Raw genomic sequence first — 25,244 nt, 5'->3', positions numbered from 1 at the left:
GCTGTGAGAACACACTCCCCCCAAAATTGTGGAGGAAGATGAGCCTGAAATTTGAAGGCACGAGCCACTTGGATAATATGGCGATGCTTGCGCTCCACAACCCCATTTTGTTGAGGCGTGTAAACACAAGAATGTTGGAAGACAACGCCATTATCATGAAAGAAAGAGCGAAGTGAAATAAATTCACTACCATTGTCACTTCGGAAAGTTTTAATGCGAGAGTCAAATTGAGTGAGAATGTGAGCAAAAAAACGCTTCAAAAGTGGTTGTGTTTCATCTTTGTGCCTCATTAAGAAAACCCAAGTAAATCGGGTGAAATCATCCACAATAGTAAGAAAATAAAAGGCACCAGAAAGAGAAGGATGTCGATAACGACCCCAAATATCACAATGAATCATTTCAAAAGGTCTTGTAGAAGAAATAGAACTAGAACTGAATGGTAAACGACTCTGTTTAGCCAAGGGACATACATGGCAATTATTAATTGGCTGAATGGAAAAATGCAGAAAATGCTTTGCTATGTGACTTAAACATGGAGAAGAAACATGACCCAAGCGATTATGACAAAGATTGGTAGAGGAAATGGCAAGGTTGCAAGATGATCTAGAAGGTCTGGTAATGGAAGGTTTGGTTTGCTCCGTCACTAGTGCCACCAAATAGTATAGCCCATCACGTTCTTTACCCAAACCAATCGTCCTCTTCGTAGCCAGATCCTGCAAAACACACCAATAAGGATAGAATGTCACTGAACAATTCAGACCTCTTGTCAAACGGCTAACCGACATTAAATCAACTTTAAACTTTGGCACAAATAGTACATCATGTAGATAATATGCGGTACTCAGAGGCAAAGAACCTGTGGCTTCAATATGCATTTTTTCTCCACTAGGTAGCAAAACAGGCGGTAATGCATATTTTTATTTTTTTTATTCAATAATTTAGAGCACGAAGTAATATGATCTGTCGCCCCGTATCAATAATCCAATTGCGGGAAGCAACTCTAGACAAACCTGGCTGCGTTACTGCGTTTCTTTGGAACTCGAGTCAGTATTTGGATTGGGTTTTTGGGCTTGTTGGAGAGCAGCTAAAAACTGCTTGAATTGGGCCTCAGATAAAGTAATTGCTGATCCATTCTCCTCTTCTACGATGCCTGTCGCACTAACCTGGTGAGCAGAAGGAGAGGGCGCGACTGGTGAAGCAGTGTGCTTCTTGGGGAAATTTCCCGATCCTTGCTTTGCTTTGGGATGACCTGGAGGAAAACCAATCAAGTGAAAGCATATTTGGACCCAATGTCCAGGATCACCACAATAGGTACAATGCGGCCTTCCCCTTCCTCGACCTGAACCAAAACGCGGGGTGAAGCCGCGTTCTGCATCCCGACTGGTCTGAAAATTCAGTCGGTCACCATGACCGCCTCTATACGATCTGGTTCGGCCGGCCGCCACTTCGAACTGCCATGGCAGCGGCGCTTGAACCAGACTCCGCTGTTGCAATGAAACGTTGCTTCTCTTCTTGGGCAACGGCAGCATATGCTTGTCTGACACTTGGAAGGGGATTCATCAAGAGGATTTGACCCCGGGTTGCACTGTAAGTCTCATTTAATCCCATCAAGAACTGCATAAGCTTTTGTTGATCTGCCTGGGCTCCTTGTAATACTTCTGAATAGGTTGCCAATTCATCCCATAAACTTTTCAATTTCGTGTAGTATGCCGAAACTGATTGTTGTTCCTGCCTGAGTGAAGCGATGTCTCGCTGAATTTCAAATATGCGAGGTGCATTGCCTTGTGAAAACCGCTCACTTAGATCTTCCCATACCTCATGAGCTGTAGGATAGTAGATGATACTGTCAGCAATTTCAGAACTGACTGTGTTAACGATCCATGAATGGACCATGTCATTGCATCTTGACCAAGTTGCATATCCTTCTGGATCAGCTTCGGATGATGGAGCTTTGATTGAACCATTCACAAAGCCGAGCTTGTTTTTAGAATTAAGAGCCAATGTCATAGCCCTCTTCCAACTTGTGTAGTTGTCTCCATTCAATGGTTTGGAGACTAAGACCAATCCAGGATGATCTGAATGGTGAGTGAAGAATGGATTTGAGATATCAGAAGTTGAATTATTGGACTTGCTGGGATTGGGTGGTGGTGATGGGACTATATCACCAGCCATGGTGATTGTGATTTTTGTGAATAGAGAAGGCTAGAGAAGAGTCAGGATCGTGAGTCCTGCTCTGATACCATGTAAAACAACAAAGACTGATTTGTAGGAGATATATTGCTCTATTGATCAGCATAACATATATACAAGAATTCAGCTTGATTCTAGGATACAAAAAGGAAAACTATTCTAGCCCTATTAATGCATAATAACATAGAATCAATGTGATGATTTAGAGTGAATGTGTTAAATGTTAACAGCTATACTCAAGCTAATTTTGCTCTACTTTCCAACAAAATCCCCCATTCTCTCTTCAAAGAAATCAATCAAGACCAAGAGAAAGCTGAAGAGAAAAAATAGTAAGAGTTGTTAAAAAGTTCATCCAAAAGTCAATAAGAAATCAATCAAGACCAAGAGAAAGCTGAAGAGAAAAAATAAAAAAGCTGCAAAGTTTAGTGCAACAAGGTTATATGTGTGTGGTATCACTTCGAGAAATAATCAGAAATTTAAGAAGCCGAAATTCGAAGCTGTAGTCTTGTAGATGGAAGGTAGGGTCAGGTAGACACAAAGTTAGACCAAAATGTAAGTATCGCACAACTAATCTTGCTTCTTCTTTTTTTTGAGAAAATAAACCATCTATTAATAACCAAACATGTTACATATCATCGGATCCAACGAGAGGGACAAAAATGAGCTAAAAAAGCTCAACCCCAACCCAATTTAACCTATAACCAGACCTATGTATAACGATACAACCCCGCCACCAGCATTAAGATGAACTGTTTCCATCCATTCAGACACAGTATCCCAAAACAACCAGACCACGTGTAAGGGTGATTCACCGTCACGCTGATAACCAGAAAGCACCGACAAATGACCAGAAACACCAAAACAACCAAGACACCAAACAAAGACAACGACACTACCTAGAAACACCCAAACCCACGCTCACAAGAGGAGAGACTTATTTAAACAGTACAACAAAAAACCAAAGGAAAAACTAAGAAAATTGAAAGCAAAAGACCACCAGAGAGACCCAAGAACAAAGGCCCGGCCTAAACACTACCTCCAGCAATAGCAAGCGTAGCAAGCAAACTAATCCCGCAGTCAGCGAGCCCCATCACCACCACGCTGCGGCCGGTGATCCCCAGCGCCACCAAAACAAGCCACTGCGCCGAAGCCTTCCGTCACAGCATCGCCTTGTCAGGCCATAGCCAGCCCCAACACCAGGTAGACAGCCACAAAATGAACCCAGACCAAAGCGAAGACAGATCCCATTCGAGATCTCCACTGCCTCGCTCCGATCTGAATCGCCATAGCCACAACCCAAGCAGGATCGATGACGCCAGAAACCACCACCGGAAAGCCGAAGACCGTCGCTGCTCCACCACTGCGTCTGCCCCGGATCCTGATCGAGAACAATCCGTACCGCCCGAAATCGGAGAAAAATCCACCCTCCCTGGACCACACCGATGCCCTGAAGGCCCACAACAACTCCGAATCATCAATCCTCTCCTGAGCCAGAACACAGCGGCAGCCGGTAGGGAACGCCGACCATGTTCGGCCGGGAGAGAAACACACACCGTTGGGTTTTTTTCTTTTTTCCTAGGCGCGTGAGGCGCTTTCCTGAAGAAAGAAGAAGTTGTGTTTCTTATTCATTGTATAATGGGTTTAAGAGGCTAGCACGTGCACAAGTAGTACCTTAATGATGGGACTAACGAGTTTTCACTAATGATGGGACTACCAAACGTAATGTATCTATGAGGGGTTGGACACAACAAGCTTGTACACAAGTTGCTTGTCAAATCATCATTCATGATGAACTATCATTTAGTCACATAGAAAAAGAAGGCGTTAAGAGGATTTTTTTTAATTTTTTTTTATTAAGCGATATTAGTCCCTCTATAATGGTCTTCACGCGAGGTGTTCTGAAAATGACCATGAGCAGTCGTTTTAAATTTATTTGATACAAATCATACAATGAATGTTATATTTGCTCTCTGTGCTACCATCTATCACTCTCACCATTCTTACAACTTTAGACAGCAACAAACATGAGGATAAATCTTGTGTGTTATTAACCAAAAGTTAACAACAGATCTGTGTGATTTCAATCGCCCAGATTACTATACTGTTTTAATTCCATTGTGGAAACATTTCAGTTTACCATCTCTGACAATGGAAATTATGAATCACACGCTTTCAACTCTAAACAACCTGTTTGGAAACATTGTAGATTGGCTTTTCAACTATGATAACAGTTCCCATTCTTAGATAATTACTAGGTACAATTATCACATTACTTTGAGAAATTATCACATTCCTTCTGAAAGGTATGCTTGATCTAATTTCCAGACACATGAGTAGCATATGGAGTACATGTCACCAAGTTTTACAGATCATCCACGAGCAAAAAACAATTGTAATGAGGATTGATAAAATTTTCTTGTAAAAAGTAAAAGCAACAAGGCATTACAGTGAACATAACAGAGCAGAAAGGTAAAGTGCAACATGTAACACCAACACTTATGTCCACAGTAACCCACTGGTCATGCAACTCAAATGTTCTGGAGAATCAAGACTCGGTAAAGCCTTCACAAAAGAGTTCACCTGAACCAATCATAGATACAATACTACGATACAATTTATAGACTACCACCACGTAGTGCAAGCACTAGATGAAAGACAGAGCCACCCTCAATGTTGTAGTCTTTAGCAGTTTTGTCATCTCCAAGCTGCTTGCCAGCATAAATCAGCCTGCAGAGATTTAAAACTCATTAGTGCTGATCTCTTAAAAATTGGCCAGTACCATAAACACGTGAAGCTATCAACTAAGACAAGAATAATAAAGCAGCAATCATGCTGCTTATTAAGATTTTATTCTAGCAAGTTTTCTTAAGCAATTAAAATCAAATGCAGGTGAGATCCCAAAACAGTTATCAAGTTAATGTGCATATACATCAATTATATGGTAACCAAGATATGGAGAACCTAATAGTCCCAAACAGGAATTGAAACAAAGTCAACCACAACTCGACCAACCTTCAGTGGTCAAGATAATCTTGGCCACTGAACAGATCTAGTTCTGCGGAAAACCACGAGAGCCTTCTGAAGTAAAGAATGAGCCAATGTTGATACGACTTCCTATAGTGGTGAAAAACAACCAAACACTAACCAATGCATTGCTCACTGCCACATTTGCAACCAAATCTCTGGAACAGATCAATCATATTTCTCCTTTTTCAATTCATAGAAACTCAATAGGTAGCAAAGCATAAACAATGTTATATTTCCAAGATGATATAAGGCATGAAAATTAACTAAACTAAGAGTTCAATTTAAAAACATTTAATGCATACTGAAGCTAGATAAAAGTACAAAACCAGACATAACTCAAATTCAAGTAACTTATTACTTTCGATAGATTGAATATGAGAAGAAAGAGAAACAAGTACCTTTGTTGCAGCGGAGGAATTCCCTCTTTCTCCTCAACCCTCTCCTTGATTCGGTCAATGGTGTCAGTCGGTTCAATATCAATCTCAATTTCTTTCTCGGTAAGAGCCTTCACCTTAATCATAGTTCCTTCCCTCAGCCTCAAAACCAGGTGAAGAGTTGACTCCTTTTGGATGTTATAATCTGCAAGAGTTCTGCCATCTTCCAATTGCTTACCTGCAAAAATCAATCTCTGCTGATCAGGAGGGATGCCTTCCTTATCCTGAAAACAAAGGTATATTACATGGCTGCATATAAAGGAAAATGTAAATTAAGGATAATTTTAAGGAAACAGCAGATATCAGAGAGGCCAAAAACCATGTTTGATCATAAAATTTCACATGATACATCTAGTGCTTTCGTCATGATAAGTAGTTCTTCGATAACACTAAGCTTTTTGGCCATCATGTATATCAATCAGTTTACTGTTCCGAGTTGCTACTACACAAACCTGATCATTAATCAAATACTTGTACAGTAACTGAATTGCTGAACAATGTGAAACACTGTGTGCACCAATTGGACAGCACATACAGAAAACTAATGACATAAAGGTTTAACCATACAATTAGAAATGAAAAATCAATGATAACTCTTTAAGCCATGGGAAAGGGAAAATCATTGATTGACAATCTAGTCTATATCCCTTCAATTTGCAAAAGGCCCAATTTCTGCAAATAAATCATAGATTTCCTTTAACAATAACAATAAACCTGAACAATCAAATAGACAGGCCAATAGCTGAATTCAGAAACCCTAAACGTAGCTATCAAATTCTTCCAAGACCAACTTCTCTTCACAACACCCAGAAATCATTCAGTCCCGGAGAAAAACACACCAAAAAAAAAAAAAAAAATAAAAACAAAGACTGAGATAACTACAAACCCATCTGATAAAAAAAAAAAAATGAAAACGGCATCTTATAAAACCGCCTTTCTCAAACTTACAAAGCAATGGTGACTTACCTTGAATCAATGGCTAGCATTCTTGCAAGCTGATTCCTTGAGTTTCCAGGATTAGAAAGTTGAACTTGTGTCACAGGAAAAAACCTACACAAACATTTATATGTGTGATAAGAATAAGCAGCAGAGATGCAAGAAAATGAGATTAATAGGTAAGCATGTAGTTAGGTCCATTTGCATATAATCGGGACACTGCAAATGCTAATAATTTAAGTTCATGAAGAAGTCACTATACAAAAATTGAACAAAGCAAGAAAATGCATATATACCTGTGCATTTCGTTGTAGAAAGAGAGAACCAATTATCACCAACTCTATCGATTTCTCCTGAAATGTCAAGAATCACATATCAGATCATCTCTGTTTCTAATTCCACTAAAATCAGAACTTAAACGAGAACGGGGAGGGGGGGGGGGGGGAACCTTGCCAAAAATGATGTCGTGGGAGTTGGGGAAGCGGATGTGACCGTAGAGGACTTGGAGAACGACGGTGCCACGGAGGAGGCACTTGGAGAGGTAGTGAGAGCTCTGGAGCAGAGGAGCACTCTTCCTCGGAGACCCCCATTGACGATGACTGTCTAAGGGCTTTGATCATTGAGTAAGAACATACATACATATAAAACTAGAAGAAACACCGACGTACAAACTTGTAGTTCCTAACTTCCTATTCGTTTCTTGCAGAGAATTATCTCAAATAATAATTCTAACTAAACCAGACAAAACTATTATAGCAATCCCCGCAAGTAGTGAAGAAATTCATACATTCTCCAGAAGCTCCTTATTTCTGGTAATCATAGTTTGACCATCAATACCTGATCTATCAAGACAACAATAGCTAGTATGGATGCGTGCATTCCCAAAGGCTAGAAAAAATAGGTTAATAAGTTGGAGATGTGGATGAACATTTCCTAAAGGTTGTTACTTCTCTTGCCTTTACATTCATTAGTTCCTGCCAAGAATTTTCAAGGGGCTGTGACCGCTTACCCAATTTCAGCTTCAAAATTGCCCGCTTACTCTACTAAGAGTTTTTTAACCTCATTTACCCAATTCAGTGTTAAATGACAATTTCAACCTTCAATTAATTAAAAAATTATAGGCTCTCTCTCTCAGATTTGCGGCTGGTGCTGGGATCTCTCTCTCTCTCTCGGATTTGCGGCTGATTGGATCGATATCCGGAGGAGCACCAGTGTCTGGCGGCAATGCGTGCAGAGGCACTGGGTAGAGCATGCTAGGCACCAGGGGCGGGGGGCTGGGCAGCAAGGTGGCGGGTGGGCTACTACATCGTCGCCAATCTGGGTGCTGCGACGGTGGGGGGCTGACAAATCTGATCTGGGTGCGGCAACGGTGCAAAGGAGTCGTCGTTGAGGTCGAGATCGGGTCTCAAGGGCAGCGCAGAGATCAATTGCTCTGGTCCTGCTGTTGGGTGCGGAGATCAATTTCTCTTGGCTGGGTGCGGTGAGGCTAGCGACCAAAACAATTTTTTTTTTTTTTGGATGGCGATAGGAAAGAAGAAATATTTTTCCTTCTTAGGGTTTTTTTTTTTACGGAAAGAAACTAGAAAACTAGAGTTTTTTTTCTTGACTATTGGTTCTGAACGTGCTGATAAAGTATAAAAGTAATATGAGTATTGGGAGGCAATAATATGAGTATTGGGGAGCAATAATATGCATATAAATTGATCAATTGTGCATGTAGTGTATTCATTTTGGTTTTGGGAGTTTATACAATTCACTGGAGGGCAATAATATAATTATTGGAGGCAATAATATGATTATTGGGAGGCAATAATATGAGTATTGGGGGGCAATAATATGATTACTGGGGGGGCAATAATATGATTACTGGGTATTATTATGGGACAATAAATTCAGACGCCGGAATCCGATCACCAGTCCGGTAGCCGAATTCAGAATTCCGGTGACCGGTTGCCGGATTTCGATCACCGGTCGCTGGAGTCCGATCACTGATTGCAGGAGTCATCCACCCGAGTCAAGTAAGGTCTCCAATGACTTATTTCTTTAAGTGACAAAAAAGGAGAGGGCAAAATTGTCCCAAAAATAAATAAAAATGAATTAAAAAAATACTTAATTGGGTATTAGGGAAATAATCTCTTAGAGTGTTTGGGTAAGTGAGCAATCTCTTAGAGTGTTTGGGTAAGTGGACAATTTTAAAGCTAAAATTGAGTAAATGATCATTTCCCCAATTTTCTATATATGTAACATATTTGAATACCTCTCAGCCTCGTAACACAAGTGAAGATTCCCAACGTAGTATCTGTGTCCTAGCTTACCAGAGAAGAGTCTTATTAACATTTTTCATTAAAAATACTAATCACCTAATTCCACTGACCCTAAGGAGAAACTGCTATATAGGTGATTGAATCAAGATATTCAAATCAATTCCTACGTATCAAAGGTAGGTTTTCCCAGGACACAAACACTAAACTATTGTGAACTACTTGTCCACTAAGCTTTTGTCTATAAAGATTCTTTCTTCTTAAACAAAACAATAACAAAAAGCAAATAAAGAAAGAAAGAAAAAAAAACAGGGAACGGTTGAACTAGCCCGGAGGTAGACATACCAATATTTGGGCCTTTTGGGTACAGTTGACGCACTCCCTATTCTTCCAAGCTTGGAAGCATGTCATCCGTCTATATAAAATAAACATGAAACTTTGTTAGGAATAAATTATAAGGAAATAATGGAGATCAAATAAGACATTGATAACGTTAACACAATAATCTAGAAGAATAAGCTTATTTTGTTAAAGGATAATCCAAAACTCAATAGTCAAAAGTCAAAACCTGCAACTTCAAATGCATTAATACTGCATTCCTGGGTTAAGGAACTAAATGACTCATTACATTCTCCAGACAATAATTAAACAATAAAATTAGTTACGACAATACTTATGGTATCCAAAGATTAAGCAACAAAGCAACTTTCAGATATCAAATTTACAATCTGTATATAAATGTGGACAAGAAGGTAAAGAATAGGAAATGCTTACAGTGTAATTAGCACCATAGCAAACGTATGTCCCTTCAATTGGTGGCAGCAGCTCAGGAGCGGATTTGGGATCTTGCAGGTAATCTTTGTATAGCTTCTAATACGGTGGTGGAGGTGGGTAGGTGGCTGTAGCCATTTCAAGCACCTTGTTGCCAAACCTAACATCAACCAAAAGGAATAAAACATTAAGTTAAACTTCAATGGACGGAGACGAAAATTGTACATGACAAAAGTTACCGACATCGAACAAGAAATTTAAAACTCACAAAACCCTAAAAGTGAGAAAGTCGTCATTGTTTAAGCTAACTAATAACCAGGAGTCCATGAAACTGTAAAGCCACATTTGGTTACTGATAAAGCAAAAATAATAAAACAAATAGATTATTTTTAGTACAGCAAATTGCTCCTCCCGCACAATCAAATTACTTGTGTTTGTTCTTTAAGAACACATAGAAAAGAAAACAGAAAACTGAAATTTCACAACTCTGTAGTTTTGATTGCTCAGGACCTGAATAAACCATAACACTGTATGAATAATTTTCAAAATTACGTTGTTTGTTCAAGTAGCATATCTATCTTGGCAAGCAAAACCATCGCTTTGACCCCAAAAAAATAAAATGAAAGCCACCAAATTGCCACATTGGAGCTTTTTGTTCTCTATTCTCTTTCTCGGTATTAGTAGCTGCACTAGGAGTAGCATAAACAGTGGCACTAAATGTGGCCGGACAAGAACCAACATCACTCATCATTGAATACATTGAATATTGAATGGCCCGGAAATCACATACCCAATTAGATATACCAAACCCAACCTAGGAAATTTGAAGTAAAAGGGAGAGAGGCAATTAGCTTCAGATTTCGTAGCCCTCATAATTTCGCAATCACAAGAAATTGAAGCAATTTGAACTTTGAAGGGCTAAGTTTTGGAAACAAAAGCCAGAAAACAATGACCCTATTGCAGAAACCAACTCAGAAACAAAATGAGAGACAGAAAAGATGCATACCCAATTTGGTTGTTGGTCTCAGGAATAGGGAAATGAGAGAGAGAGGAACATGGTTGATTGCTTATGTGTCGAAGGCTCCAAGCCAACGACGGATATTTTACTTCTTGTACGAGCAACTCCAACAGCTTCCCTATAATTTTTGTATTATAGAGAAGCAAAAGTCAAACCTTTAGCCTATTTTTCTTCTCCAACTCCAACAGATTCTTTAGTTTACAGTAATCTATAAAATCTCCATATTCTTCTTTAAAATTTTGGAGTTTGCTGTAAATATAGGGAATTTGGTTTTCTCTCTCCTCACTTTCCCTAAAATAGAGATAGTTATAGGGAATCTGTTGGAGCAAAAGAGGCTTATTTTTCCCTAAAGTAGAGAACAATCAAAATATAGGGAATCTGTTGGAGCTGCTCTACCTGCTTTGTACAATGACCGGCCTTTTGGGCCTACTGCTTTCCGGCGGTTTTGGGCTCTTGAGCAAGTTGCAGTTTCACTAGAAGTTGGCATTGCCTTGATCACAAAGAGAAAATCTTGGCCCCAACCTTGTACAGAAGGTAGGATATTTGAAAACAATCACCAAATCACAAAACATAGCAATTACATGCTCACACTACACAATATTTCATAAATGTTAAAAACGTAAAGTGATTACATTGCAACAACAATTACAACACCAGACCAAAAAAAAAAATTACGACAAAAGAAAAAAAACAACTACATTATAATCATGTGATGAAAAAACACTTGGGGAGTCTCCAGCGTAATGGAGTTGAGCTACATGCTTGGTCTGCCTAACCATTTCAACGTCTCCAATACCTTTGATTTATGTAAACATGCATTCTGTGATTACCAAATCTGTGTTCTAGCTGAGGGAATATCTTGAACAGGATGTTAAACATGGCTCTGTAGCAGGGGCGGATCCATGTGGCAGGCTCTATGGGCCGAAGCCTAGACAATATTTTGGGCTAAAAACCCTTAACTATATGTATATATTTACCTTTAGCCCATACTAGCCAAAGAAAAAAAAAAAAACTTATCTGCAGGTCTGCAGGTCGCGTACTCCCACAGCCACAGCCCACAGCAGCTCACTACTCAGACCTCAATAGGTCAGTGGCGGCAGAAACTATGCCGCCCAAGCCAAAGAACTCGGCAACGCCGTCCCCAAGGTCCCCTCTTTTCTTCTCTTTCCACTCTTTTCTGCATCTCATTTTCCGTCTCAATTTCCAATCTTGATTCGGATGATCCGTGAAGGAGCCTGTGCTTTTTCTCAAACCGATGTCTTCTTACTTGGAAAACGGAGGCACCATCGAAATCCCTCACCCTCTGGAGTCGTTGGACCATGAGGTGGAGGCGTGGAGCTGCTGTCATCATATCCAAGAAAGCTCGCGATGTTCCTCAGGCCAAGGCCATGGAGTACGTTGGTGGTAATTTCTTGTATTGATTGCTGTATTTACTAATCGATTGATTCTTGTGTTAATTTGATTTTAAAGAGATGATCTTGTTTGAGTTGGAATCTGATTAGTGACAATCACATTGTTTAAGGTTATGCACTTGCTCTTGATATGACCTACAGAGAGATTCAAGCTACTGCTAAGGTAATCATCATAATTTGTAGTGTGAATTGATGCTATACTTATAAATCATAGTGTGAGGCTATACTTTAGATAGCTATTGAGTTATGATCAATTTGTCAATACACGGTGCACCGTTTTCCATATAAATCTGTGGTTCCCCCGCTTCTCTTCAAATGTGTAATCAAAGAAGTGTATGCACTAGGATATGCTTGGTAGAGGCAATAAATATTGGATGAAAATCTTTAATAAACCGAGAGGTACCTTAATCTTTATATAAACTGTGTAAAACACCAGCAAGTTAACTCCTTTAGTGTGTTCCTATGAAGTATTCTAGCGCATCAGTTCAAATTTTAGACCTGCGATCTTGTTTAGGATGTGTGTGGTTTTAACATGCTTTGCTCTATATTCCAGTACATCAATTCAAATTTTAGACTGCGATCTTGTTTAGGATTTGCTTTTGGTAATTCTGTTTTCATGTGGGTTCCAAACCTCAAAAAAAAGAAAAAAAAAGATTAGTGTACTTCTAATTAGCCTAGACAAGTCTCGGATCCTGGATCCGCCACTGCTCTGTAGTATCATTTCCTCCATCTCTTGCAAAACAAAAGTGACCCGACGGCAATTCCAAACCCACATGTAAATCCAATTTCAGCATTGATAACATTCCAATCAATCTCATCTCCTGAATTCGGATTACTTGAGCTTCCATTAAACTTTGGAGGTGGCAATACGATTGTTGTATCCGATGTCAGAGGAGGCCCCCACAATCCTTTATTACCCTCGAATGAGGTACTTGGAAATGTCGAAAACTGAGTGTTGGTTGGGATCCTTCCAGTCAGTTGATTATATGAGACATTCAAGTGCGAAAGGAAATTGAGATCTGCAAACTCGGGGGGAATTTGGCTGCTCAAGTAGTTCTTTGAAAGATCTAAGGACTCCAATTGTAGCATCTTACCAAATGATGATGGGATTTTTCCAGTGAAAGCATTACCTGATAAGTTGAGGGCATATAGTGATTTCAACTCTCCGATTTCCTCAGGTATTGATCCGTTGAATTTGTTGGAGGAGTAGTCAATCAAGGTGAATATAGTTAGAATCTTAACCACATCTCACTCTAAACCTTTGATGATAGTTGTAATTGCATCTCTATAATAAATTGCATAATACGAAGAAACATCATACGAATGCGTATGACAAACTCTCTTATACACATTACATGTATAATTCCTGCCCGGCTGATAAAAGAATCCAAGGTTAGTTGGAGATTCATCCTCATTAGACACCATAGCCTGCCATGTCAGTGACAATCTTCCTGGCATATCACCTCTGAAATTGTTGTGAGCTAAATCTATTATTTGAAGCACAGACCAGGTGTCATTGGTCTTGGGACATCCAATGCATCCATAAAACTTGTTGGACCGCAAAACAAGGATACGTAAGGTGGATAAGCTCATTAGAAAGCATGGAAAAGTATCAGTTATGTTATTGTTTCCAATGTTTAAAACCTCTAACCTTGAGCAGTTGACAAGAGATTTCGGAAACCGGCCTTGCATCTGATTGTTACTGAGGTCTAGATTTCTTAGCTCACAACCCTTGAGAAAATTATCAGGAATTGTGCCACTAATTTTGTTTCTTCTCAAATCAATGACCAAATGCGAAAGTGATTGAGTCAAGCATTGGGGAATGTTTCCACTCAAGGAATTATTGGACAGATCAAGAACCCCACCCCTTGCATTGAATATTGATTTTGGAATGGCCCTGTGAAAGTTATTGCTTGAAAGAGAAAGGTAAGACCCATAAATGAAGTCACTAATGTCAGTTGGTATACTAGAGCTGAAATTATTTCGTGAATAATCTTGATAACTACTACTTAAAAACAAGGGGAAATGTCCTTGAAGCTGGTTTGAATGAAGATCAACCGATAACGGAACAATGGTTAAATGAGGTAGAGGAGCTTCTAAACTTTCCAAGGAGTTACAAGAAAGATTTAGTTTTTGAAGAGAATCCAAAATCCAAATCTAATTGGGTATCTGTCCTTGAATCTGGTTGTCTGAGAGGTCCAAGTCAGTTAAATGGGAGTGATTTCTCAAGAAGTCTGGGAATGTTGTCAACTTGTTAGAAGCTAATCCCAAGTGATCAAGCTGAAGGAAGGAATATGAGGAATGGATACCTTGAAGTTTGTTGGAATGAAGGTCCAGAAAAGAAGAGGAGCTTCTAGAGTCACCAAGGAGTTACCAGAAAGATCAAGGGAATCAAGAGATTTGAGACTCAAAATCCAGTTAGGTATCTCGCCTTGAATCTGGTTGTTTGAAAGATCCAAGTCATATAATGTGGACTGATTTCTCAAGAAATCTGGGAATGTTGTCAACTTATTAGAAGCTAATCCCAAGTGATCAAGCTGAAGGAAGGAATATGAGGAATGGATACCTTGAAGTTTGTTGGAATGAAGGTCCAGAGAAGATAAAGCAGAAGTGGAATTAGGAAGAGGAGCTTCTAGAGTCACCAAGGAGTTGGTAGAAAGATCAAGGGAATCAAGAGATTTGAGACTATAAATCCAGTTATGTATCTCGCCTTGAATCTGGTTGTTTGAAAGATCCAAGTCATAAAATGTGGACTGATTTCTTAAGAAATCTGGGAATGCTCTCAACTTGTTAGAAGCCAATGACAAGATCCTCATCTGAAGGGATGAGGAATTGGTACCACTGTAATTAAACAACAAGCTATTGTGGGAAAGATCAAGTGACCAAAGATCTCTAGGCACCTGAGGACCATTAAAAGAGAAGCCACTGAAGTTGTTTGAAGAAAGATTGAGAAATATAAGCCCTTGAAGATTGAAGATAGATGTTGGTATTTGTCCTTCCAAATTGTTGTTTTCCAAACCAAGGGTGCCAAGTAAGGGCGAAGAGGTATTGGAAAATTCAGGGACTTGACCCGAGAACCGATTGTTGGATAGTATTAATGTTTTCATTTTGGGAAGAGAAACAACAGATGAGGGAATAGTCCCATAGAGTTGACTGTTTCTCAAATTGAGGATTTCCAGATTAACAAGGGTTTCCCAGTGAATAGAACTAATGGGACTATTAAACCTATTCCCTGACATGTCTAGGTCAGCCAATTGTGTGAGGTTTTCAATCGACTTGCGAAATGATCCAGTGAAACTGCAATTTGAAATATCTATGCTTGACAACATCTTAAGATTTCCAATAGAGTTAGGTAGGTCAACTGAAAAACTTGTGCTGCCTACAATTAAGGATCGAAGAGACCCATTTTTTGGAAATTCTGGAAAGGAAACATGAAGAGCAAAATTACCAGAAACGCCAATGGTTTTTAGGGAAGGTATCTGAAAGATCTCTTTAGGAAATGTTCCGAGCAAATCAAAATCATGAAGGCACAAGGAAGTCAAGTTTGAAAAATTGGCAAAGGATCTTGGAACCGGAGCATAGAACGAGTTATTTCCCAAGTCAATCTCATACAGAGATTGAAGCTTTGCAAGGGACTCACAAATAGGGCCTGAAAGAGCACAACCAGACAAGCTCAACACCCTCAGATTTGGCAGTGAAGATGATATGGCTTCGCACCAGTCACTCCCCTGTCCTGATATCTTTACAGAATCAAGATTTAACTCTGTAAGCTCTGTAAGGTTCTGGATTAAAGTGCCTAAATTTGGGTTCTCAAGTTTTAACTCCCCACCCGAGTACATAGAGAGCTGAACGATAGAAAGATGAAGGTTCTCACTCGAGTAATACGTAGAGAGATCAAGAACTACTAACCTTTTCAGGCGTGCAACCTCAATGGGAATTTGCCCAGAAAAAAAAAGCTTCACTTAAATTCAAATACCTCAAATTTGCAAGCTTTTCAATTGCAGATGGAATTGAAGAGCCCAAGAAGTTGTTATAGGCTAAATTGAGGCTCTGAAGATGTTGAAGTTGGAAAAGACTGCTGGAATTGTCAATGTTGCGGTTGGAGAAATGCTCTCCGCTGAGGTCAAGTCCGACAACACGCCCATTAGTGCTGCAAGTTACACCGAGCCAAGAACAGCAGTCGGTACTCGAATTCCATGTGATAAGCTTGGTGGGATTGGAATGAGTTACATCAAGACTTTTCTTGAAATGGAGCAATGATTGTTGCTGGGCTTCAATGTAGTTGCTGTGAACTACGGGGATGAGGTTAGTAACAGTGGTAGTGAATAAGAAAAGGAAGAAATGGAGGAACAGAGTGGGCATGTTTTAAGCAAAGGTTTAGACGCAGGCACAAATGTACTGTGGGAAACTGATAATTGGGAACTGGAAATGGTTGTGGACTAGTGGGCCCTCATGGTTTGCCACGTAGCAAAGACTTAATGCTGTGATGGATGGCGTGTACCATTCTTAGGTCGAGCTTCAAACTTGGGGTACCAAAGTTATAGTTTTGCATAGTCGGGTACTGAAGTTAGGAGTTGGCCTTAATTCGGGTACCGTTTGAAATATTTTCTCTTGATCAAATACTTGTACAACAACCGAATTGCTGAACAATGCGAAACACTATGTGCACGTACTAATTGGACAGCACAAACTGAAAACTAATGACATAAAGGTTTAACCATACAATCAGAAATGAAAAATCAACGGTAACTCTTTAAGCCATGGGAAAGGGAAAATCATTGATTGGCAATCAAGTCTATATCCCTTTATCTCTCAAAAGGCCCAACTTCTGGCAAAAAAATCAGAGATTTTCTTTAACAATAAAAATAAACCTGAACAATCAAATAGACAGGCCAATAGCTCAATTCGGAAACCCTAAACCTAGCTATCAAATTCTTCCAAGACCAACTTCTCTTCACAACACCCAAAAATCTTCAGTCCCAGATAAAAACACACCAAAAAAAAAAACTGAGACTACTACAAACCCATCTGATTAAAAAAACCTGACAAACACGATTATATACACAAATTACAATCCCAACTTCAACAAGAAAACCACACCCTAATTGTGTTGTAGGAAATCGTTTCGATAAATTATATATTTGGTTGATATGAAACAAAAGAGAAATCAATGAAAAAGTTCAAAATTAGAGAGAGAGAAAAGAGAGTACCTGGATCTTGGCTTTGACATTATCGATCGTATCGCTGCTCTCAACCCAGTAGGAGCCCCTTCAGACATAGTGCTTAATGCTCCCACGCCAGCTATTGGAAGAGGTTCTGAGGAAAGTAATCCTTCAGAGATAGGTAGAGAGCCAAAACGAAGATTGTTCGGTGAATTTAGATCGGTCTCCGGTCGTAAAGAAGCAAGCCGAAGCTGATGACGAAGCAACCGATCCTGCATCTCAGCGTTTCTACCCTGGATTTCAGCATTTTGAGCACCAAGTGACTCTTGAGCATCACGAATCTCCTCCACAGAGTTTGAATCTGAGAGTCAAACAGCGATTGCTGAGCGAGATAATCCAACTCCGTCGCCGTTAAGTCACGGGTCACCGGAGGACGGACCACTACCGCCTTTCGGCTTTGGCATGAGCGCAAGGCTCTGATACCAGATATTAAGTACCTAGAACTGGAAACATACAGAGAATAGAAGAAAAATTGAAAGAAATTGGAAAAGCTTTATATTTCATTTGATTAAGTAGAATGGCAACAGAGGCCAGTACATAATAGGTAGTAGCAAAGCAGAAGGGAAGAGCGAATCGACTCAGTACATAAGACCCAGGCTGGCAGATAAGATTGACAGCACAATCAATTCAACTTACTTCTGGACAAAACAAAGGATTAAGGCTCTTAAACATAATAAAATTAGGACCAAGGTCCAAATTGAAGATGATATGGTTTGGTACCAGTCAGATTCCTCAGCTGATAGGTCTAGACCATCAAGATTTAACTCTGTAAGCTCTGTAGGGTTCTGGATTAAAGTGCCTAAATTCAGCTCCTCAAATTTTAACCTCCCATCCTCGGAAATGTCATTGTCAGAGAGATCAATAACCTTCACCCTTTTCAAGCATGCAACCTCAATGGGAGTTTGCGGCTTCTCAAATTTTAACCCCCCATCCTTGGAAATGTCATTGTCAGAGACATCAAGAACCTTCAACCTTTTCAAGCATGCAACCTCAATGGGAATTTGCCCAGAAAAATTAGCTGCCCTTAAATTCAAATACCTCAAATTTGCAAGCTTTCCAATTGCAGATGGAATTGAAGAGCCATAGAAGTTGTTATAGGCTAAATTGAGGCTCTGAATGTGTTGAAGTTGGAAAAGACTGCTAGAATTGTCAATGCTGGATGAGACAAACTCCCGGCTGAGGTCAAGTCCGACAACACGCCCATTGGTGCTGCAAGTTACACCGAGCCAAGAACAGCGGTCAGTACTCGAATTCCATGTGATAAGCTTGGTGGATTTGGAAGAATTAAATTCAAGACTTTTCTTGAAATGGAGCAATGATTGTTTCTCGGCTTCAATACAGTTGCTGTGAACTGCGGGGATGAGGTTAGTAACAGTGGTGGTGAATAAGAAAAGGAAGAAATGGAGGAACAGAGTTGGCATGTTTTAAGCAAAGGTCTTGACGCAGGCACAAATGTAGTGTGGGAAAGTGATAATTGGGAACTGGTAATGGTTGTGGACTGGTGGTGGCTTTTAATAGGTCATTGAATTGGAAAATGCGTCCATAATATCTGTACCAGGCTTGACTTTGAAGTAGTCCTTCATCTCTATCGATGGGCAACTTCCAAGAAAAATGAGACGCTGGGAAAGAGGTATTTCTCATGATGAATTATTTTGATAGCTACAATTGTAGCAATTTATTTTCTTCATAGTTTTTTGTGGTGTATTTGAGAATGAATGAGTCAATGCATTCAAAGTAATAATAGACGTCTCAGTCTGGAGAAATTGCCTCAGATGGGTGTGTTTATGGTGTATTCGGAAGACTTGGTTGAGACTGTCTCAGTCCGGCAGTCATATACATGCAGGAAATGGAGAAATTGCCTCCATGAGTTTGGAGTTTCTTCCCTAGCAAAAGGAAGAGATGGAGGTAAAAAATTGTCATTTCTTTTAACAAATTTTTAGACACAAGCACAAATGCAGTGAGGGCTTTAACTAAGTGTTGATGGTTGTGGTGGCTTTTAGAAGGTACTTGGAATTGGGGAACAAAAAAAAAGAATGCCTCCATGAGATAATCTGGGATTGGCTTGACTTTCAAGTCTTCTCCTATGTCTCTGTAATTACCAGGAAAAATAAGACACAATGAAAGTAGATGCGTGCTGTGAGGTTCCATCAAGTGTTTCAGTACATTGAGTTCTGATAGGTATCGCATTCAAATTTCTGAGATTTGTAGTTGGATTGACTTGTAGTCTTCTGGCTTAGGCAATACTTCAGACACACTGACCTACTCTTCTAGGTTATGAGATTGACAAGGTGAACGATGACACTTGTGTGGAAGTCTTTCCACCCAAGTCCCATCTTTCTGCAACCAGCTGGAAAACTGGGTGGAAGGAAAAAGGGGACAAGTCACACTCAACGTGGTCAGTGGTTCTGATAGTTAGTGTTGCTGAATTTCTGGTTTTCAAGAAGGATTAGTTCCAAAGCTGGAAGATTTCTGTGCCTGAAGAAAAAAAATGCAAAGCTTGTAATATAATGTGTTATACAGGGATGCAAATGCTGTTAAAAATGTATGCTGCTTGTGTGAGAGAGCATGGACCAACTTCTCCAAATAAAAGTTCAGCTCTATTAGTCTATTTCTAAAAATGACCATGAGCAGTCGATTTAAATTTCTAATTTCAAATTTGATACAATGAATGTTATGTTTCCTCTCTGTGCTACCATCTACAATCATTCTCACCATTCTTAAAATAACATGTTCTGTCTTGTGCCAAGTTATAACCTCATCTAGGCCAACTTTAGATCGTTATTAACCAAAAGTTAACAACAGATCTGTGTGACTTCAATCGCCCTGATTACTATACTATTATAATTCCATTGTCGAATCATTTCAGTTTACCATCTCTGAGAATGTGAATTCTAAATCACACGCTTTCAACTCTAAACAGCCGGTTTGGAAAGAGTGTAGATTGACTTTTCAAGTATGATAACAGTTCCCTTCTTAGATAGATACACTAGGTAGAATTATCACATTCCTTCTGAAAGGTATATACTTCATCTAATTTCCAGACACACAAGTAGCATATGGAGTACATGTCACCAAGTTTTATAGAATATCCACAAGCAGAAAACAATTGTAATCAGGATTGATAAAATTGGTTGCCCAAGTGAAGCTAAGCTTGTATAAAGTAAAAGCACCGGAGCATTATAGTGAACATAACAGAGCAGAACGGTAGAGTGCAATATGTAACACCGATACTTATGTCCAAAGTAACCCACTTGTCATGGCAACTCAGATGTTTTGGAGTATCAAGACTCGATAAAGCCTTCACAAAAGAGTTTGCCTGAACATTAATAGATACAATACTATGATACAATCTATAGGCTACCACCACGTAGTGCAAGCAATAAATGAAAGACAGAGCCACCCTCAATGTTGTAGTCTAGCAGTTTTGTCATCTCCAAGCTGCTTGCCAGCATAAATAAGCCTGCAAAGATTTAAAACTCATTAGATGCTGATCTCTTGAAAATTGGCCAGTACTGTAAACAAGTGAAGCTATTAATAAGACAATAATAACAATGCAGCAATCATGCTGCTTAATAAAACTTTATTCTAGCAAGTCTTCTTAGGCTATTAAAATCAAAATACAGGTGATATCCCAAACAGTTGTCAAGTTGATGAGCATACTAGCCTTCCTACACACGCTTACGTGCGTGCGGAAGTGCATTGCTCACGTGTGCGATTAACTTTTGTTTTAATTATCATGATTATTTATATTGTCCATCTTTTTTATGTGGTTAAAGGCACAACAGTCAGAATTACTCAACCACTTATACAACAGTCAGAATTCGTAACTATTTCTCAAATAAGGAGCTGCTACTTGCCTTGCTTCTCATTACATTTTTCATTTTCCTCTTACTCCCACCTCCCCAAATCAAAGCTTTACTCAGTGGAACCTCTTTCCCCAATCTTTCAGACTTATTATTATTGACAAAAGTACCTTCATCAGCAATTGAATGGCTGCTGTTAGCACAATCCAGTTTCGCACATAAAGAGCCACTGCTAGTACATTTTTGTATCTTTACATTGTGCTCCAGAGCTGGTACCTGCGAATAATCAATCAAGAAATTTAAACAGCTTGACCCAATTTGCAAAAGTACAGCAAAATTTAATTGGGGCAAAATTCAAGAAACTCAAAGTAGTTTCTTTAAGCAATTGTATTTCCATGAGTTCAATCATAGTAACGGAAAGTATTTTCTTTTTATTTTCAGCAGTTGCCTATTTCCATGTAGTCTTTAACAAAAAATATATAGAATTATATTTCTTGACAGTATTAGAGTAACCGATCAGATTAGATTTCTAGACAGTATTAGAGTAACCGATCAGATTAAATTTCTAGACAGCTTCTATTCTATCTTAGCAGGTATATATGATAAGAATATTTGACACTATTGATTCAGACCTATATGATTCAAAGTGTTAAATATTTTTCCTCTATATAGTGTTCTAGGAGAATGACATTATGCTAAAGTTTTTAATGGTTCTGTTATCCAAAGACTCATGTCATTCATTAATCAAAATTCTGTAATGGATATGAAAACACTTTCCTCTATATAAGAGATAGTTAACTGTACCACTTATTTCAAATACAAATTCTCAAAACTTAGATCATGCAACAGCCATATAGTTTCACAACAGTGAACAAAATATACAATCGATGCAAAATCCAACAGAACATCTGCTATAAATCTGGAAACAGAAAATCATATCTTTTTTTTCCCCCTCCACTGCCTACAAAAAGAACTACTCACTCAGGTCAAAACATTGTAGTTGCATATCCAGAGATCAATCAAAAGGGAAGTTCTGTGTGACTCAACAAAAAAAGGACGCATGGTTTCAAATCTCTACATTTGAAAGCATAAACATGAAGAAACATGTGAGGACTCATGGTTTCAGATCCCAACCTGGTAAATATGGAGCATGGTTGAAGTCTAGACCTTTCAAATCTAACAAACATGAAAAACAAAAACATAATTAGTAAGCTAGCTTTCTGATTTTATATATATGTTCACCTTACCCCAGTTATCACACTTCTTGAGTAATTACCAAGTCATGAATCAACATATATACAACATATGGACAGCCTATAACCCCAACAAACAATAAGTGATTAATGGTTCAAATTCCATGGATCACTTTAGTTGTAGTTAACTTACACAGCACTTGGAAAAAAACTATTAGCAAGAACTAAAAGAAAATTACCACACATCGACTCTAGATGACTGTTCTGATTTTGGCTTCTGAATGGATTTCTGTTTCATATTGTAATTGAAATAGGATACTTTTAATGAGATTGTAAAATGATATGAATTATAATACAAAATCATAGCATGCTTGTCTGTGGCTGAAGTAAGCTCAATTCCTCAAACCCTTCTAATACTCTTTTTTATCAGCACAAATCAACTTTTCACTCCTTTATAGAATTCAGCACACAATTCATAAGCAATTGTGAATTGTGAGTAAGAGCAGAATCATCTACACAATTACCCAGATGTTCAACCTGTACAAACTATAAAGCTAATCTTGCATGAAAGATACAGCAAACTAAAATTACGAAAGCAAAACTAGACAGATCAAATTCCCAAGATTACCAATTTCCATTAAAATCATGACAAATAAACAAACTTTGGTATGACCCAGAATCAATCCATGTAATCAACAGACAGAAATGAACTATGGATGAAGTGATGAAGAATACGACCAGAATATTTTTAGTCAGGATTTGGAAAGTAGTTCAAATAAATCTAGGTTATTATTATTAGGATTCTTATTATTATTAGGATTATTTCTTTAGGATTCTTTTAAGCATAGGGATATTCCTAGTTATTCTAGAATTGGCTGAGCCTCCCTATATATAGAGGCCTTTGTAGTCTTTTATTGGCAGATTTGAGTTAATAAAAATTGAAAGCTGTTGCTTCTCTCCAGGTTTGTGTGATGCAACCTAACTTTAGGTGTGATGCCTAAGTTCTCTGGGTGTGATGCCTAAGTTCTCTGGGTGTGATGCCTAGGAACCCTACTGGTGTGATGCTAGTGGTTTTATCCCTTTTCTTCTTAAGTTTCTTATTCTAAAACCCTTTTCTTTCTAACAATTGAGACTGCTGCAAATAAACCCTAGTATTGGAGTTCTTTTGCTACTTGTCCTGCATCATGAAGATTGAGCAAAAGAAAAGATTAAAAAGAGTCTTTCGAAGTATTGGCAAACTGAATATCAGCTTCAAGCGCCTTAAGCGAATCCTTGAAAGGCTTTCGCATTTTTTTGCTCCTCAATCACTCTTTCACCTTCTTCTCAAAAAAAAAAATCACTCTTTCACCTAATAATCTCTCCCATCAAGAACCCTAATCATCAATCTCCAGTACCCAGGACCCATAATTATTCAACCCTACCGCTCTAAACGCTCTCCTCTGCCTCGAATTAAAAGACAGAAGTAGTTTTTTCTGTGCAGCAAAAGCCAGAACCATCAGTCCCCTTTCTGTTACTCTGTAAATCGTGGGAAATATCAAGGGCAATATCGGAATTTTGAAAATTTGACCAAATAATGAACTCTAAAGGCCTCCTCGCTTTGTATGGTAACCAAGATACGGAGGCGGAGCAGCTAATATTTCCAAACAGGAATTGCAGCAAAGTTAACCATAAGTCGACCAACCTTCAGTGGTCAAGATAATGTTGGCCACTGAACAGATCTAGTTCTACGGAAAACCATAAGAGCCTTTCTGAAGTAAAGAATGAGCCAATGCTGATACAACTTATGATAGTGGTGAAAGAAAACCAAACTAACCAATGCATTACTCACTGCCACATTTTGCAACCAAATTTCTGAAACAGATCAATCATATTTCTTCTTCAATTCATAGAAACTCCATAGGCAAGCAAGCATAAACAATGTTATATTTGCATGGATGATATAAGGCATGAAAAATAACTAAACTAAGAGTTCACTTTATTAACATGTAATGCATACTGATGCTAGACAAAAGTACAAAACCAGACATAACTCAAGTTCAAGTAAGTTATAACTTTCGATAAATTGAATCTGAGAAGGAGAAAAAAGTACCTTTGTTGCACCGGAGGAATTCCCTCTTTCTCCTCAACCCTTTCCTTGATTCGGTTAATGGTGTCAGTCGGTTCAATATCAATCTCAATTTCTTTCCAGGTAAGAGTCTTCACCTTAATCATAGTTCCTCTCCACAGCCTCAAAACCAGGTGAAGAGTGACTTTGTTTGGATGTTATAATCTGCAAGAGTTCTCCATCTTCCAATTGCTAACCGGCAAAAATCAATCTCTGTTGATCAGGAAGAATGCCTTCCTTATCTTGAAAACAAGGGTATATTACATGGCTGCATATAAAGGAAGGATAATTTCAAGGAAACAGCAGATATCAGAGGCCAAAAACCATGCTTGATCATAAAATTTCACATTATACATCTACTGCTTTCATCATGATAAGTAGTTCTTTGATAACAATAAGCTTTTTTGCCATCATGTATATCAATCAGTTCACTTTTCCGAGTAGCGACTACACAAATTAACCTGATCATTGATTGAATTCTTGTACAGCAACAGAATTGCTGAACAATACGAGACACCATGTACACTAATAGGACGGCACAGAAAGAAAACTAATGACATAATGGTTTAACCACACAATTAGGAATGAAAAATCACTCCTTTAAGCCATGGGAAAGGGAAAATCATTGATTGAAAATCTCGTCTATATTGTTGTCAAGAGGCCCCATTTCTGGAAGAAAAAAAAAATCAGAGATTTTATTTAACAAGAACATTAACTGAAAAAACAAATAGAAACCCTAACCCTAGCTATCAAATCTTCACAACACCCAGAAATCATTCAGTCCCAAATAAAACACAACCAAACAAAAAAAAAACCATAGGCTGAGATAACTACAAACCCATATGATAATAAAACCCGAAAACAAGATTATAT

The 25,244-nt window shown here is 38.7% G+C and overlaps 2 protein-coding genes and 1 pseudogene across 2 annotated transcripts; 1 reads left to right on the top strand and 2 right to left on the bottom strand.

Moving 5' to 3' along the window:
- Nucleotides 1-4,805: 4,805 nt before the first annotated feature.
- LOC112194418 (ubiquitin-NEDD8-like protein RUB2) lies at nt 4,806-7,177 on the bottom strand. The gene is made up of 5 exons (XM_024334660.1): nt 7,080-7,177; nt 6,618-6,701; nt 6,104-6,158; nt 5,616-5,875; nt 4,806-4,917 (listed from the first exon to the last, which is right to left on the bottom strand). Exons 1-5 carry the CDS (start codon nt 7,175-7,177, stop codon nt 4,806-4,808), a joined length of 609 nt encoding a protein of 202 aa, XP_024190428.1.
- A 4,203-nt stretch (nt 7,178-11,380) lies between these two features.
- On the top strand, nt 11,381-12,281 carry LOC112192389 (annotated as a pseudogene).
- A 2,029-nt stretch (nt 12,282-14,310) lies between these two features.
- LOC121052303 (receptor like protein 22-like) lies at nt 14,311-15,888 on the bottom strand. Its single transcript, XM_040517031.1, has one exon. The coding sequence runs from the start codon at nt 15,886-15,888 to the stop codon at nt 14,311-14,313; it is 1,578 nt and encodes a 525-aa protein (XP_040372965.1).
- Nucleotides 15,889-25,244: the final 9,356 nt, after the last annotated feature.

Source organism: Rosa chinensis, chromosome 3 (genome assembly GCF_002994745.2).
Source record: "Rosa chinensis cultivar Old Blush chromosome 3, RchiOBHm-V2, whole genome shotgun sequence".
Taxonomy (NCBI): domain Eukaryota; kingdom Viridiplantae; phylum Streptophyta; class Magnoliopsida; order Rosales; family Rosaceae; genus Rosa; species Rosa chinensis.
Note: the sequence above shows the minus strand (reverse complement) of the source record. Positions and strands in the feature narration are given on the sequence as shown.